The sequence below is a fragment of the Ascaphus truei genome, chromosome 1, assembly GCF_040206685.1.
Source record: "Ascaphus truei isolate aAscTru1 chromosome 1, aAscTru1.hap1, whole genome shotgun sequence".
Classification (NCBI taxonomy): domain Eukaryota; kingdom Metazoa; phylum Chordata; class Amphibia; order Anura; family Ascaphidae; genus Ascaphus; species Ascaphus truei.
This window is the reverse complement of record NC_134483.1, coordinates 363808143-363821821: the sequence shown is the minus strand read 5'-3', so window position 1 is coordinate 363821821 and position 13679 is coordinate 363808143. Positions and strand designations below refer to the sequence as shown.

Genomic DNA, 13679 nt, shown 5'->3' with positions numbered 1-13679 from the left:
GTATGGATATTGTGAGACAAAGTTGTTTAGATGGACACAGATATAAATGATACGCCTGCAGTAGTAACTGGCAAACATTTGCAACCAAATTAATAAGCACTGACAAGCTACTGTATATATCTATCTCTAGAGAAACAATGGTGAAAGAGCTAATTAAGAAAATATTTATGTCTGAATAGTAAATGTTATAATGTACACTATTTTGACATTGAGTACAGATGGGGATTATTTTTCCCAGCATGCTTAATATTTCTGGTTTTAACAATTTGTTGAGATTTAGGAATCAACTTTTGATAGCAAACTTAAAATAATGTCTTAGATTTTTCAGCAATTTTTCCCACGCGTGCACCTCATTTAAACCACTGATTATAAAACTATTCTGCCTACCTGGTAACATCTTTCCCCTTTCTAGGGACTTTAAGTGCGATTAGAATGTCAATATCGGTCTCCGAGTGGACCCCATTGATTTTGTTCCAACATTATAAACACTACTACAAATGTGACAGAAACCCTTCCCCTTCCCACCCCCACCCCCGCATTGAGAAACCTTTAGAAATTGACAGTAAACTCATTTGCTGACCACATTATTCAAAATGCCCTTTTACTGCCAAAGGTGATAAATAGTTTTCCAACAGAACTCTAGAAAAGGGTGTGAACGCAGACACAAGGGCCTGAGAGTTTGAGTGAAGCCTCCAAACTAACACAATCACGGGACCGCTTCTCTCAAGCACATGATCACTCTGTCGCAATGACAGATGGGTGGCCTCCTCCTTCCATTCCACTTCCTCGTTGATGGGATAACCCCTGGAAAAATTCGCAGGCAGATAGTGACGTGGCAAGTACACCATCTGGACCCTGGAGTGACAGACCCCATGGCGTAGTAGCTACATCTAAAGAGTACCCAAAGAGTTAGGCCCCGCTCACTCTGCTAGCTACACGAGGTGCGCACGCTTACATGCGCGCACACGTTCGTCACTCTTTCATGTTTGGCAATGGGACTTTTCAGACTTGAAACTACTCCCAGCAGTGAAGTACAGCGTTGAAGCTGCTGCAACTCAGGGAGACAACTGATTTTGTGTCACGTGTACTTCTCCAACCAATGAATGAAAGCTCCATCTTCTTTTTTTCTAAAAAGAGGATGACGTCTTCCCCTGTCCCGTCTAGTGTCGGTTCATTCAGCCTGCTTGGGATATTCACATATCGCCCAGCAGACAGAGGCGCGCAACCGCGGACGCACGCACACAATGTCGGGTAGTAGGCAGAGTGAGCTCTGCCTTAAAATCGCATAAGGATGACTTTCCATCACTATAGGGATAGAGCAATATAGTCCAAAGTTGGCCAATCACAGTAAGCTTCCTGTAGCGGGGGATAGGGGGTATTCAGGGTTGGGTTGTAGACGCAGAAGCTTTCATTCAGCAGCTCTTCAGGGCAGCCTTTGCTGCAGCACAATCATATTTACAGAAATTAAATACTACAAAGAATCTGGCACATCCCCATCTAAGCGCTCTGTCTGAGCCGGCAGGAACTCACATAAGTGGCTCTCTCACCCTGTCTAGATCTAGAACCAGTCCAGCAGCATTTCCCCCCCATGCATTCTGTCTCCAGGAATGTGCACTTCTTTGATAGCCCTTTATCAGGCGGTGGAGCTGATTAGCTCTTGCTGCAGTGCACCTGAGCATATTAGTGCAGCGTCACACCCATTAACCCCCTCAGTGCCACATTCCAATGACTGGAGTATATTGAATTACCCCCTTTGGTCTCCTACAGGCTCAATAAAATATTTCCACTGTTTTGTAGGGAAGTTGTTAAAAACACTGAAATGCTTCCAGGCCATGACTAACTTTAGAAAATGATTTCCGTGCAAAGTGTAATGAACATATTTCTATGCTCATACTTGGCTCACAGATGAATAATATAAAAAATACAAATGAAAATAAATTAAAATAATTTAGAAACATTTGTGTTATTACTTTTAGAACCTCTTCTTTTTTTTGTTCCATTACCAATTTGTTCTTTGATTTTGAGCATCAACGTGTCTTTTTTGGATTTTCTGCCTAAGTAAATCCTACTACTGTATCTTCAAAGACAAACATTTTCTAAATGAACAAATACACCTGAGTAATATAAAGCTGCAGTTCCTCTATGTTAAAAAAAAAGATGATTGTACAAATTGCCATTACAGGCATACCCCGCATTAACATACGCAATGGGACCGGAGCATGTATGTAAAGTGAAAATGTACTTAAAGTGAAGCACTACCTTTTCCCACTTATCGATGCATGTACTGTACTGCAATCGTTATATACGTGCATAACTGATGTAAATAAGGCATGTGTAACAGGCTCTATAGTCTCCCCGCTTGCGCACAGCTTCAGTACAGGTAGGGAGCCGGTATTGCTGTTCAGGATGTGATGACAGGCGCATGCGTGAGCTGCCGTTTGCCTATTGGGCGATATGTACTTACTCGCGAGTGTACTTAAAGTGAGTGTACTTAAAGCGGGGTATGCCTGTATTTGTTTTCTCTTCCTGATTGCATATTTTCATAGTCAAATTCTAGTTTTCTGTCTTGGATAAATATTGATGTAACATTTCTTGCAAGCACACATGTAGCATATGTTATTGCTCTCAATACTGTCATGGTATTTGCAGTAAAATGTATTGCAGCTCCATTGAAACAAATGGTAACGCGTGTCAATTTCTGTAGCACATGCATTAATTAACGCATTTTTTATGCAATACATTACATTAACCGGAGCAACAGTGCCTGCTATTTTCTACTTGCTGCTGTAAACCCTTTCTTTACGTACCACATTTCAGCCTTGGAACAGTACACATACATAAGAGCCCCTGACAAAAGCATTATGTATTATACATGGGGTAACCAACTCAAGTTCTTAAGGGCCACCAACATGCAGGTTTTAAGGATATCCCTGCTTCATCACAGAATGACTGAGCCACTAATTGAGCCACCTGTGCTGAAGCAGGGATATCCTGAAAAACTGACCTGTTGGTGCCCCGTGAGGATGAAAATTGGCCACCTCTGTATTATACAATTCATGTATTTGACGATGTGGTTGAACCTAAAATTTGCAAAACTTTTTAAAATGTAACAAATATGAAACACCCATTAGAAAAGTTTGAGAAGGGACTTCAAGGTGAGAAAAACATAAATAGCTGATATGCTTGAATCCAGTATTTACTAAGATGACAAAAGCATGTCCAAATATAAAACAAACAAGTTAGACAGGTACATTAACCCTCTGGGTGCCCAAAGACATACAGATGCAGCCACCAGTATCCGATGACTTGCCTGGGAAAATCTGGGGCAATCTCCCAGTAAATGCTGCAACATCTCTGTGAGATTTCTGCAACCAGACTAATGGCCCATCGGACTAACACAGTGGGGGTTCCTGAAGTTCCCATTCAAACTGAATGGGACTGCAGGCATCCCCCCACTGTGTTAATCCGATGTGCCATTAGTCTGGCTGCAGACATCTCACAGAGATGTTGCAGCATTTACTGTGAGACAGCCACAGTATTTTCCCAGGCAAGTCATCGGATACTGGTGGCTGCATCTGTAGCTACAACATTATGGGCTCTGACACTACGCCAGGGGCTCCAGTAGCTATGTCATAATGTCATTTTCTAGGGGATATGGTGTTCCACGCTCCTGTGGAGAGCAGAACATGATCTATGAGGAAGTGGAATAGGAGGACAACTCCTCTCCTGTTCCGTAATCAGTGATGGAGCGATCACGTGATCACAAGGGCCCCAGGGGTGGGGTTCAAAGGCTAAAGGGTGATTGAATCGTTCTCACACTGATCAGTTGTTAAAAATGCTTTGTTGTTTTACCTGCTCCATGACACTGCCTTGTTAACAAATGTCTTTCACTTTGTCTGTTTCTTCCTTTTCACACACTTGCAATACCCTCCCATGTTTTTTTGCATCTCCTCCAGCAACCAAAGGGTTAGATTTTTTTATTTTTTTATTGTAAGTTTGTAAACATGATGAGCTAACACTTAGAGGGTTTTATTTCTTCCTGTTCTTTTTAAGAAATCTCATAGTGTGTTAAACAAGAATTTGCCCAGGCAAAATCCTCTCTCTCATTCTCCTTATCTTTATTGTCTCTCTGATAAGGGCAGAGGAAACAATTGATCAAGAAACACTCCACTGGGATGCAGTGGGATTGTACTTTTCAATAAAATTGATGAAGTTCCTTTTTTAAATAGGATCTGTACAGTAAATACTAATATTTGTAATATTCTTCCTCCTGTACCATTACATTTAAATCCTAAGAATGCTTGACTGTAAGAAAAAAAAGAGTTGTTTACTAAAGTTGTATATAGAGACTCATGACGGAAGCCAAGTTTGCAGGAAGAGCAGCTCTAAGGAGCTGTGCTAGACTTGTTCCTTTCCGAGACGGCAACAACACATTTCCAGGCAGTGTCAATTACATCTCCGTGTCAGTGATGTGACCAAACAAAGTTGTTCCATTTTGTGTAGCCATAAAGCTTAAGACGGAGCTTTGTGGATCTAGGTCTTAGTGGCCTATTCAATAAGCTCCGAAACATGAAATCAACCAATTTCGGGCAATTGCACTTTCAATAAGTCACTTAGGCTTTTGTTCACAACTTGTTAAGCAGTGTTGCTTTAATCATGTTATTTCTTTTTGTTTCATAGATACATACTGTACTTTTGCGCTGATGGGGGACTTAGGATCGAGGCGTTCAACTCTAGTCTCCAGGTTTCCAATATTTAGACGCAGCAAACAAGACTCCCTCCCTTCCTCACCTTCATCTAACAATACTGTTGGACTGCACAGTTCCTCCCCTTCTAGTACCAATTCCAGCTCAGGTAGTACAGAAAAACGTAGAAGCCTATTTCATACTCCATCTTTACATTTCCATCATACAAAGGAGAGTAATAGGAAATGTGATTCCACCACCCCAAATACAGATATTGACAACGGTGCTGAGACAGCTCACAGCAGTTTGCAAAAGATGGAGTTGGAAGAACAAATTAAAACCAAAGGTTGGAGCTCCATTGGTCTACCAAGCTCGTGCAGAAAGAAGATTACCAGATCACTGACTGAGGACTTTGAAAAGAGGAAAGAACATTCAGCTAATAGGAATTTGTTTATAAACTGTTTACGTTCAGGAAAAAAGGAAGAGGATGACTCTGGATTTATAGAAGATCAAAGCAAGCGCTCTGTTAAACATTCCACAAGAAAGCTTCTTCGTAGGACCTTTTCGTCCCACTGTAGGTCTTTTAAACCTGTAGTTCAATGCCAGTCAGGATCATTGAAGCAAAATTTAGGATGCAGCCAAGAGATTCAGCAGAATGCAGACACTAAATCTACAGTTGTCAAGCCATTGTTACTCTGTACTGCTGAAATATCAGAATATACAGAAAGTTCTTTCCCATTATCCCTTATTTCCACGGATGATGCAACCTCCCCCCAGACTCCATCCGATTTCATTTTTATGGATGATTCTGCCTCTGAAGCTGATACCCTGCCAAACAGTGCAAATCCACAATCTCCCACACAGATTTTCTGCCACAATGTCTCTACCTCACAAACTGTTCTCAGTGAAGTCACAGCTGCTTCTCAAGTGAAGAAGATCACTGAAACCGTAGAAAGCACTTCCCAATGTGATGGCACGTCCTTTACAGATCACAATTCTGAGACAGTTATGCTGAGAGCAGGTTCAAATCCAGTTCTAAGTTGCTCTACTGCTTATCAAACAAAAGTATTATCACCAATCTCTGAAATTTCTACAAATGATGTTACTGCTTTTGAAAATGGCACAGCAGAACCTCACATAGACACACCAGTGTTTCAGAATGGGGGCCACTCATTCTCCACAGAAAACTTTCCAAAGAAAGATGAACCAGAATTAGATCAATTTGAAGTAATGCCTGCAAAGTTCACGACACATCGCTCTGTTTCAGAATCAAAAAGCATCTGTTCTGCTGAGTCTCCATCTTCTTTGATGCAACATGGGCATGAAATGTGCTATTCCAGAGGTATTCAATATTTCCTTGAACTCCTTTTAAAGATCTGTACGCTTTATGAAACGTTGCTTTTTATTTTAATGAAAGTAAAACCACTAGGTATAAAATAGAAATGGAGACATTGTTTTTTTTTTAATAAAACCTCCTTATAAGTGGTGAATCCTTTATGTAAATATAGAACATGCTAGGCTAATAAAATATACATGGAACAGATTGGTCAGAGATTTGCCCATCCCAACACATCATGTTTGAGTGGTATCATGCTTCTTTCAAGTTAGGCAGAAGCATGTACATTAATCAGATTGTTGCATCCATATTCCTCACTAATGATTTAGACCTAAGGCAATCTAAAGAGTTTCATATGCCATATATTAACTACTAATAGTGCATCAAACGTGTTTTTAACCTTCATTTGCTGAGAGGCAGATGAAGTGTTTGATGTCCTGTCCAAGAGAGATACCATTGCAACTGACTGGATTTTTAAATACATTGAACTTGATTATCTTAAATCATAGCACTTTCAATAAAGCAGCACAGCCTAGTACCCACATTGCTCCTGGAGAAGTCTAGAGGTCGTGTTATTTGTACACTTGCACATTTGACAGCAGCAATACCCCTAAAAATTGTAATTTAATGATACGCATATTTGGAACCAGTGAGGTCCGCTGAGCTGAAGAGTGCTACTTCCAGTTTCGGGATCCCGCCTGTTCCCGAGATAATTACTGGTAAAGTTGTCGGTGTCCCTCCTATCGATGCAGGCGGCCATCACTGATTATTAGGAAGCCCCAACCGATGACATGAGCCTCATTTCATCAAGGTAATGAGGACAGTTGCAAAAAAAAACTTTTATTCATTACAATTCCCCGTAGCTCAATCAGAATGAAGAAGCATAGTCTGCACCATATTGCCATTGGTCAATAACAAAACAAAACCTGCAGTAATAATGGTAATACATTTTTTATGTTAAATAATATTTAGTGCAAAAAATATCCATGGAATAAGAATAGTAAATCTATTTCTTGCAGGCAGATATTTTTTACACAGAAAATCCTATTTTAGCCAACGGGACTTTCTGTGCTGTAGTGCCGAATCGTCCGGCATTTCATCCAAAAAAGTACAAATATGGCTACCACGGTTACCGATAGGAAGTTCAATGTTGCAACGTTCTATTATCTTCCCCTGGATAGAGCATGAGAGAGAAGATTTTTATTGCCTGAGAGGAAATATTCTTTCCCCAGAGACAAAAGGTGTAATAGCAGGGTTTCGGTATGTTGGGTTTCCATGGACTAACTTTGTGAGACACCCTGATACAGGTAAATCAAATCCCCCCAAACCCCTCAAAAATGGCCAATGCTGAGTCCTACTTTAAATTAAAGTACAGGTGAACTGTCCGCACTCGAGCCCTCCGAAAAAAATTAGGTCCCCCCTTGCTGCTGAGCATGCATGAGCGCCTCCTTCTTAGGATTCAAGCAGCGGTTTAGGAACCGTCTGCTTTGAGGTGTTGTGGTCCATTAGGACCCCAATTTTAACTATTGTATGTGTTTATTTTTAATTCTCTATTAATAAATAATAAATTGTTCTTTACACCTATTAGGTGTTATGTGATCATTTGGTAGGTCACAGGTATTCATAGTATGTATTTAACCCTATGAGTAGAGCACTGCTCATTATTATTCTTGGTTTTAACCCCCCGTGCGCTCTGTGCGCTTTCTACTTTAAATTAAACCTTTAAATACTGGGTTTGCATATCTAAAGACTTGATGGGCAAGTGGGAATATAGCTTCAGATGAATGACAGAGCCTTGCTACATTTCCTGACAAGGCTAAACTCCAGTCAATGTGGTTACACATATGGTACACTTGGTTTAAAAATGTCATCAATTACCTTTGTCGTAATGAATTTGCACTGTTTTGGATATATATTTATTTTGGGCAATGCAATATGTATGCACATAAAATACATATGGTATAAATTGTTCAACCTTTGTTTATTCTTAGTTAACTGTGCCAGTAGTTTCAGTCCCTACCGAGACGGGAGGTATTCGGAGAGGCGCTTGAGGTCATCCTCCGAAGGCACTGCAGGAAGTAGCAGAATTACTTTTAAACCAAAGGAGGCAAATGCAGAGGAACTAAATAGTCTAAGAAAACAGAGAACAAGTTCAACATCTTTCAAAATGAATAGCATGGTAAGTGCTTCTAAGTAATATTCAACTACTTTGCTACATATTGATATTGCACCATGTGACAGGTTGGCTAACTGTATCAAAATTATCAATAAAAACTGTAAAAAATATCTTTTTAAAGGTAATTTAACATTTTTCATTTTAACAATTGTAACGGGTGCTCGCCACAAGCTGGACTGAACCGCGAGGCCGAGGTGGGGATATAGAAACACCGGCCGGGAGCCGCCAAGTCGCATCCGGAATGCAGATTTGTAGTCGTGGGTAGCCGGGTCGGGGTCGGAGAAGTGAGGAACGTAGATAGACTCGACGTGGTCGGATGTAGGAGAGGGTATGGATCGTTGGGGTCACTTACTGTGGTCGAGGTTTGGAGAGCGTGGGTTGGTCATAAACAGGATAGACAGCATAACATCACAAGTGAAATACTATTATGCTCAGCCGATTTGCAGAGGCAATCACTGACACTTTAAAGGAGGAACAGCCAATAGCTGAAGAGCTGCGCAGCAGAAGCTGATCCTATAATCAGAGCCCTGATTCGTTGCTGGGCGGGGTCTGCACAGCAGGTAGTGATGAAGAACCAGCAGCGACAAGGTCTGGATCAAACTCTGGAGCGGAGCCTGCGTCCGATCCTCACAACTATAAATAATTGTTCTTAGTGTCCTTAATTTATAGAAGAGCGAACATTCTCAAACGGTCTAGATTGGGATAGCCAGCTTTACTTCTCAGGTGCTGATATCTTCTCAGGGGCAGCAGCAGCAGCTGCCAACTAAAATATTATACCATCTATGGGCCGGATGCACTAAGCTTCATTAAATCAAGGCAAATAACGTCAGGTTACCTAAATAAGTAACGGGCGTTATTTTTCCAAGTATCCACTAAGTTCATTATATGCAAAAAAGACAGCTATTATTTAACTGATTAGCATAAGGTTAATGTTAGGTTAATTTAGCATTATGTCGCGTTAGCTTCACACAACCTGATGTTAATTCATGTCTAACCTAAAGCTGGCATTAGCTCTGTTCAGATCGAAAATATGGATTTGCTAGAGAGGAGAGAGAGAGCACTTGAGACACTAGTAAAATAGGATCTCTCTCTCCCTCTCCTCCTCTCTCCCTCTCCTCCTCTCTCCCTTCCTCTCCCCCTCGCTGAATAGCCTGGTGCATGTGCAATTTTAGGGCAACTGCCTCTTTTGTATATAATTAGCACTAACCTCGGGCAACAAAATAACCATACAGATGCAGCGGCCATTATTTTAACAAACCACGCGGTGTATATCTCGGAATACCCATGACATGGCGCGGGATTACTTCCAACCGTACCGACCTTAAGACGCGAGTGCAGACGAGTGCAGAAAATGGCATTTTAGTGTTCTGGCTTTTAAACACCGCAAATTGACACAGTAGCACAGTAGCACAGTACTGTACACATTACAATTCATTAATATCATTGCATATAATTGCACACAATCCATAAAATTCAAACAAAGCAACCGCAATAAACACGTGTGCCTGGGGCGATTGGACGTGTTCATGCCACGTGGAGTACAGCAGCGCACACGCAAACGGCGCAGTGATGCCTTAAAATAAGAACACCAGGCTCAAATGTAACCTGACCCACAAATCATCGGGAATGACCCCACTATGGGGCAACCCATTATTTGCTCCAGGGCTGAACAGTGTGGACCTTACAATCTGGAAAACCAATCACAGTCATAGGTTGGTGGACCTGGAGGGTAGAAGAGGCATTCAAACATTCGATATCCTTAAATCTAGCAACAATATTCCCAATGCTGAATTCTTTAGATACCTCCAGGTCAGGGCATTCTATCAAGCCCAGCAACCTATAAATCAATTAACGAACTTTGAAAAGCTCTGTCGCTCAGGGACGACCACAAAGGGACTCACATCGCAGTTGTACAGAGAAGTAACTGGTTCTGTCTCGACAGTGACAGAGAAACTTAGTTATATGAGCAAATGGGAGACGGCTTTAGGAGAGGTATTAGACCCGGAGGAGTGAACAAAGATTGTGCAAGCAGTAACCAAAAGTTCCATGTGTACGACCCTAAGGGAGAACGCATACAAAGCTATGATGAGATGGTACCATACCTCCACAAAATTGGCTACATTTCTGCCCAGTTACTCCCCATTGTGCCCTAGACAATGTGGACAACAGGCAGACTTATTCCACATGCTGTGGTCTTGCCCTAAACTAACCGCGGTCTGGGATTCATTAAAAAATTGGCTGACCAGGATCCTAGGCATACAAATCCCGCCTGACCCATGGTTATTCCTACTAAATAGGCCGCTCCGGGGCTTTTCCAAAGCAACAAATAAATTAATAGCACACTTCGCAACGGCGGTGCGGGGGGAGATCGCAGCAAAATGGAAACAAAATGTGATTCCACGGATTGATGCTATTCGGAACAGAATTTGGACAGTATGCCAGATGGAGCAATTGAAGAGTCTGGTCAATGACACTGGCGACAATTATCTAAAAGTCTGGACGCCTTGGTTTGCTCAGACAGACATACCGGGGGTGGATAGGTCCATGATATGGCAATGATAGTATGAAATGCGTTCTCCCTTGGTGTCCAGGCACATGAGTAGGCACACAGGATAATTTAGGATTAAGAGGACAGTACCGAACAGGGCCCCATGGTGGGAGTCACTGGCGAAGCCGGGGATAAATCCGACCCCCCAGGAAGCGATGAGCCGGAAGACGCGGAGCTCCCAGCGGAACCACAGCAGAAGGTTTCCCCCTCCCCCTCTCTACTACCCTTACCCCCCTCTATCCCCCAGGTTTGTGACGTTTGTTTGTCGGTCTGTTTCCCCAGTCTGTCTTGTTATCGTCTGTTGAAAATATTTGACACATGAACAATTGACACTGTTTTGTTAATGCTTTATTTGGAAATGACCGCTATGTCTGTAGAACATGTGAATTATTAATAAAATCCAAGTTGAAAAAAAATAACGGCCGCTGCATCTGTACGTTATTTAAGGAGTAGCACTGTGTTTATGTTAGGTTATTTGCTTTAGTGCATACGCGTTATGATTAACCCCATTGTTAATTTAGGGTAACATTAGGTTAAATAGCCTAACAGGGCTTAGTTCACCTGGCCCCATAATTGATGCAGTTTTAGTACATAACATAATTTCCCCTTATGTATATAGACAACCAAAATGTAAAATGGGGAGGTCTAATTGAAAAAAATAAAATGGAATCTCGTGGGCAAATTTTCATGGCTAAACAGTGGATATATAATCCTCTAGAACTGATAGTGTCAGAGTGCCCACAGCTGGGAAAGAGAACCAGAGGGAAGTGGGAGCAGAGAGTGGGCACAAGAAGACACTAGAATAGTTTAACGTAGGAGATATATTGTTATCTTTAAGGGGCACTTTGTTTACTACAGTATGTTTATTATGTTAGCTCTATTGTGAATATCACACCCTACTTTTTTGTAATTGTCATTTCCCCTCTTAGTAAACTGAACAAAAAACTGATTTCAAAAGTTTCCATTTGTTCTTTTGGAACTGTGGGGGCTCACTTTTTTTTAGTTTTATTTGCATGTTAAGCCATAGTTTATCCATAAACCGTTAAAAAGCATATTGTTTTATCCTAGTGTATTGCTTCTGAGTGATCATTTTCATGCAATGAAAACCAATTTCGGTTTGATTCAAACGTACTGGGGCATTTTAAAGCTGCAATCTTGTGAAAGGATCCGAAGAGTCTGGCGCTCTTACAATATTCAGCTTTGCGTTAAGTTCTTTACCTTTGTATTTAGCCATTTAGTCAACTTCCCAGTAGTTTAAAAAATAAGATTTGAGGTGCTTGAAAAACCTTGCGGTCGCATAAAAAGCTAGTTAAACAGGGAGCATGGGAGGGTTGTGCCTTTATAGAACAAGCTCAATTATAAAGCTAATCAACTCTTGTTCCCTTAATCAATATGCTGTGAAAACGGCTTCACTGATTTCAGTTCCAATCATTTGAATGGGGCCAAAATCTTCTCTAGCAAAGGGAAGAAGACTTCAAAGCTTATTGAGTAGAGACCTTGTCAGCAAAACATAACTAAAGAAATGAGAATTTACTGGCCCATCAGCTGGATATATGAGCTAAGCGACGGCTCTCAGATCTTTAAATGATTAACTTTAGTTGTAATGAATGCTTTTTTTATGTCAGTTTTGTTACCCACTGGAATTAATAAACTTCACTTCCGTTTAATTGAAATTGGGCACTTAGGATTTCAAAAGCATCTCAGAAAGCTAGCAAAGTGTATTGGACCTGCTCTGCTGAATGGCCTCGGGGAGAACATTGCGTCTAGCTTTGTTTAATAGTTTAAGCTAGAAAGGTCAATGCCATCCTCTATTAGCACATAGAAATACCAGTTCTATACTGTATCTTGCTCTAGATGAGAGGTGCTCAACTCCAATCCTCAAGCCCCCCAAACAGCTCATTTTCTGGTTTTCCTAGCTCTAGCACAGGTGGCTCAATCAGTCCCTGCTTCAGCACAGGTGGCTCAATCAGTCGCTGCTTCAGCACAGGGGGCTCAATCACAGGCTCAGACTTTGACTGATCCTCTGATTGAGCCCCCTGTGCTGAAGCTAGAATATACAGAAAACCTGACCTGTTGGGGCGGGTTTGAGGACTGGATCTGAGCACCCCTGATCTAGACAAAGATCACAATTTTTCTCCCAGTTCTAACACTGCCATACTGATCTAGTATTTATTAACACAGGGGTGCCAAACTTGGGGGCGCAAGACTTTTCTGGGGGGCGGGGGAGACGCGGCGGTTACAGAGGCCCTGCGCTGAGAGCGGGAGGCCTCTATAAACATACTTATCCGGCCTCAGTCACACGTCTCCATGGCAACGCGGCATCAAATGACGCCCGTTGCCATGGAGACGTGACATCAAATGATGCTGCGGGTCACGTGACGTCACATGACCCAGCAGCGTCATTCGACACCACATTAGAGGTATGGGGGGGGCGCGACCCAGGAGTAGAGCAGGCAGGGGGGGGGGCACAGGGAGTTTGCGCACCCCTCCATTAACATATAATTGATTGATGATTGATGGGTGAATACTGTACATTTAAAGTCATGGCTGTTTTCCTCCAAAAATATTGTATAACTCACATGGCCAGAAATACAACCAGATAAATCTCTATATCCAAACAGCAAATTCCAGCTTGTAAAACGTGCGCCATCTTCACTGGTATTAAGAAACTAGCATAACGTGGCAGCAACATTTCATGAAGTGGCACAAGTGGTTGGGGTACATTAGAGATTGAATCAATTATGCAAACACTGTAATTAAGAAAAAATATGATCGATATCAGCGCTGCTCCTTGGGATGACAGACTCACCAGGTAGGTAATAAAATCAATTTATTAAATCTACATAAAACAGATACTAGAACATAACAAAAAAGACCTCCTCCCACATGTTTCCAGCGAGTTCGCCCTTTCTCAAGGAGTATGGACACTGTAAT

The 13679-nt window shown here is 41.7% G+C and overlaps 1 protein-coding gene across 4 annotated transcripts in view; it reads left to right on the top strand.

Annotated features, from left to right (window-relative positions):
* Positions 1-13679, top strand: part of CCSER1 (coiled-coil serine rich protein 1) — an 874804-nt gene that overhangs the window by 131203 nt on the left and 729922 nt on the right. For all 4 annotated transcript variants that reach the window (XM_075609982.1, XM_075609990.1, XM_075609996.1 and 1 more), the window contains exons 2-3: positions 4681-6027; positions 8013-8200. In XM_075609982.1, coding sequence (XP_075466097.1) covers positions 4704-6027; positions 8013-8200 — 1512 coding nt within the window. In that variant the 5' untranslated portion in view covers positions 4681-4703. The remainder of the gene's footprint in view (positions 1-4680; positions 6028-8012; positions 8201-13679) is intronic.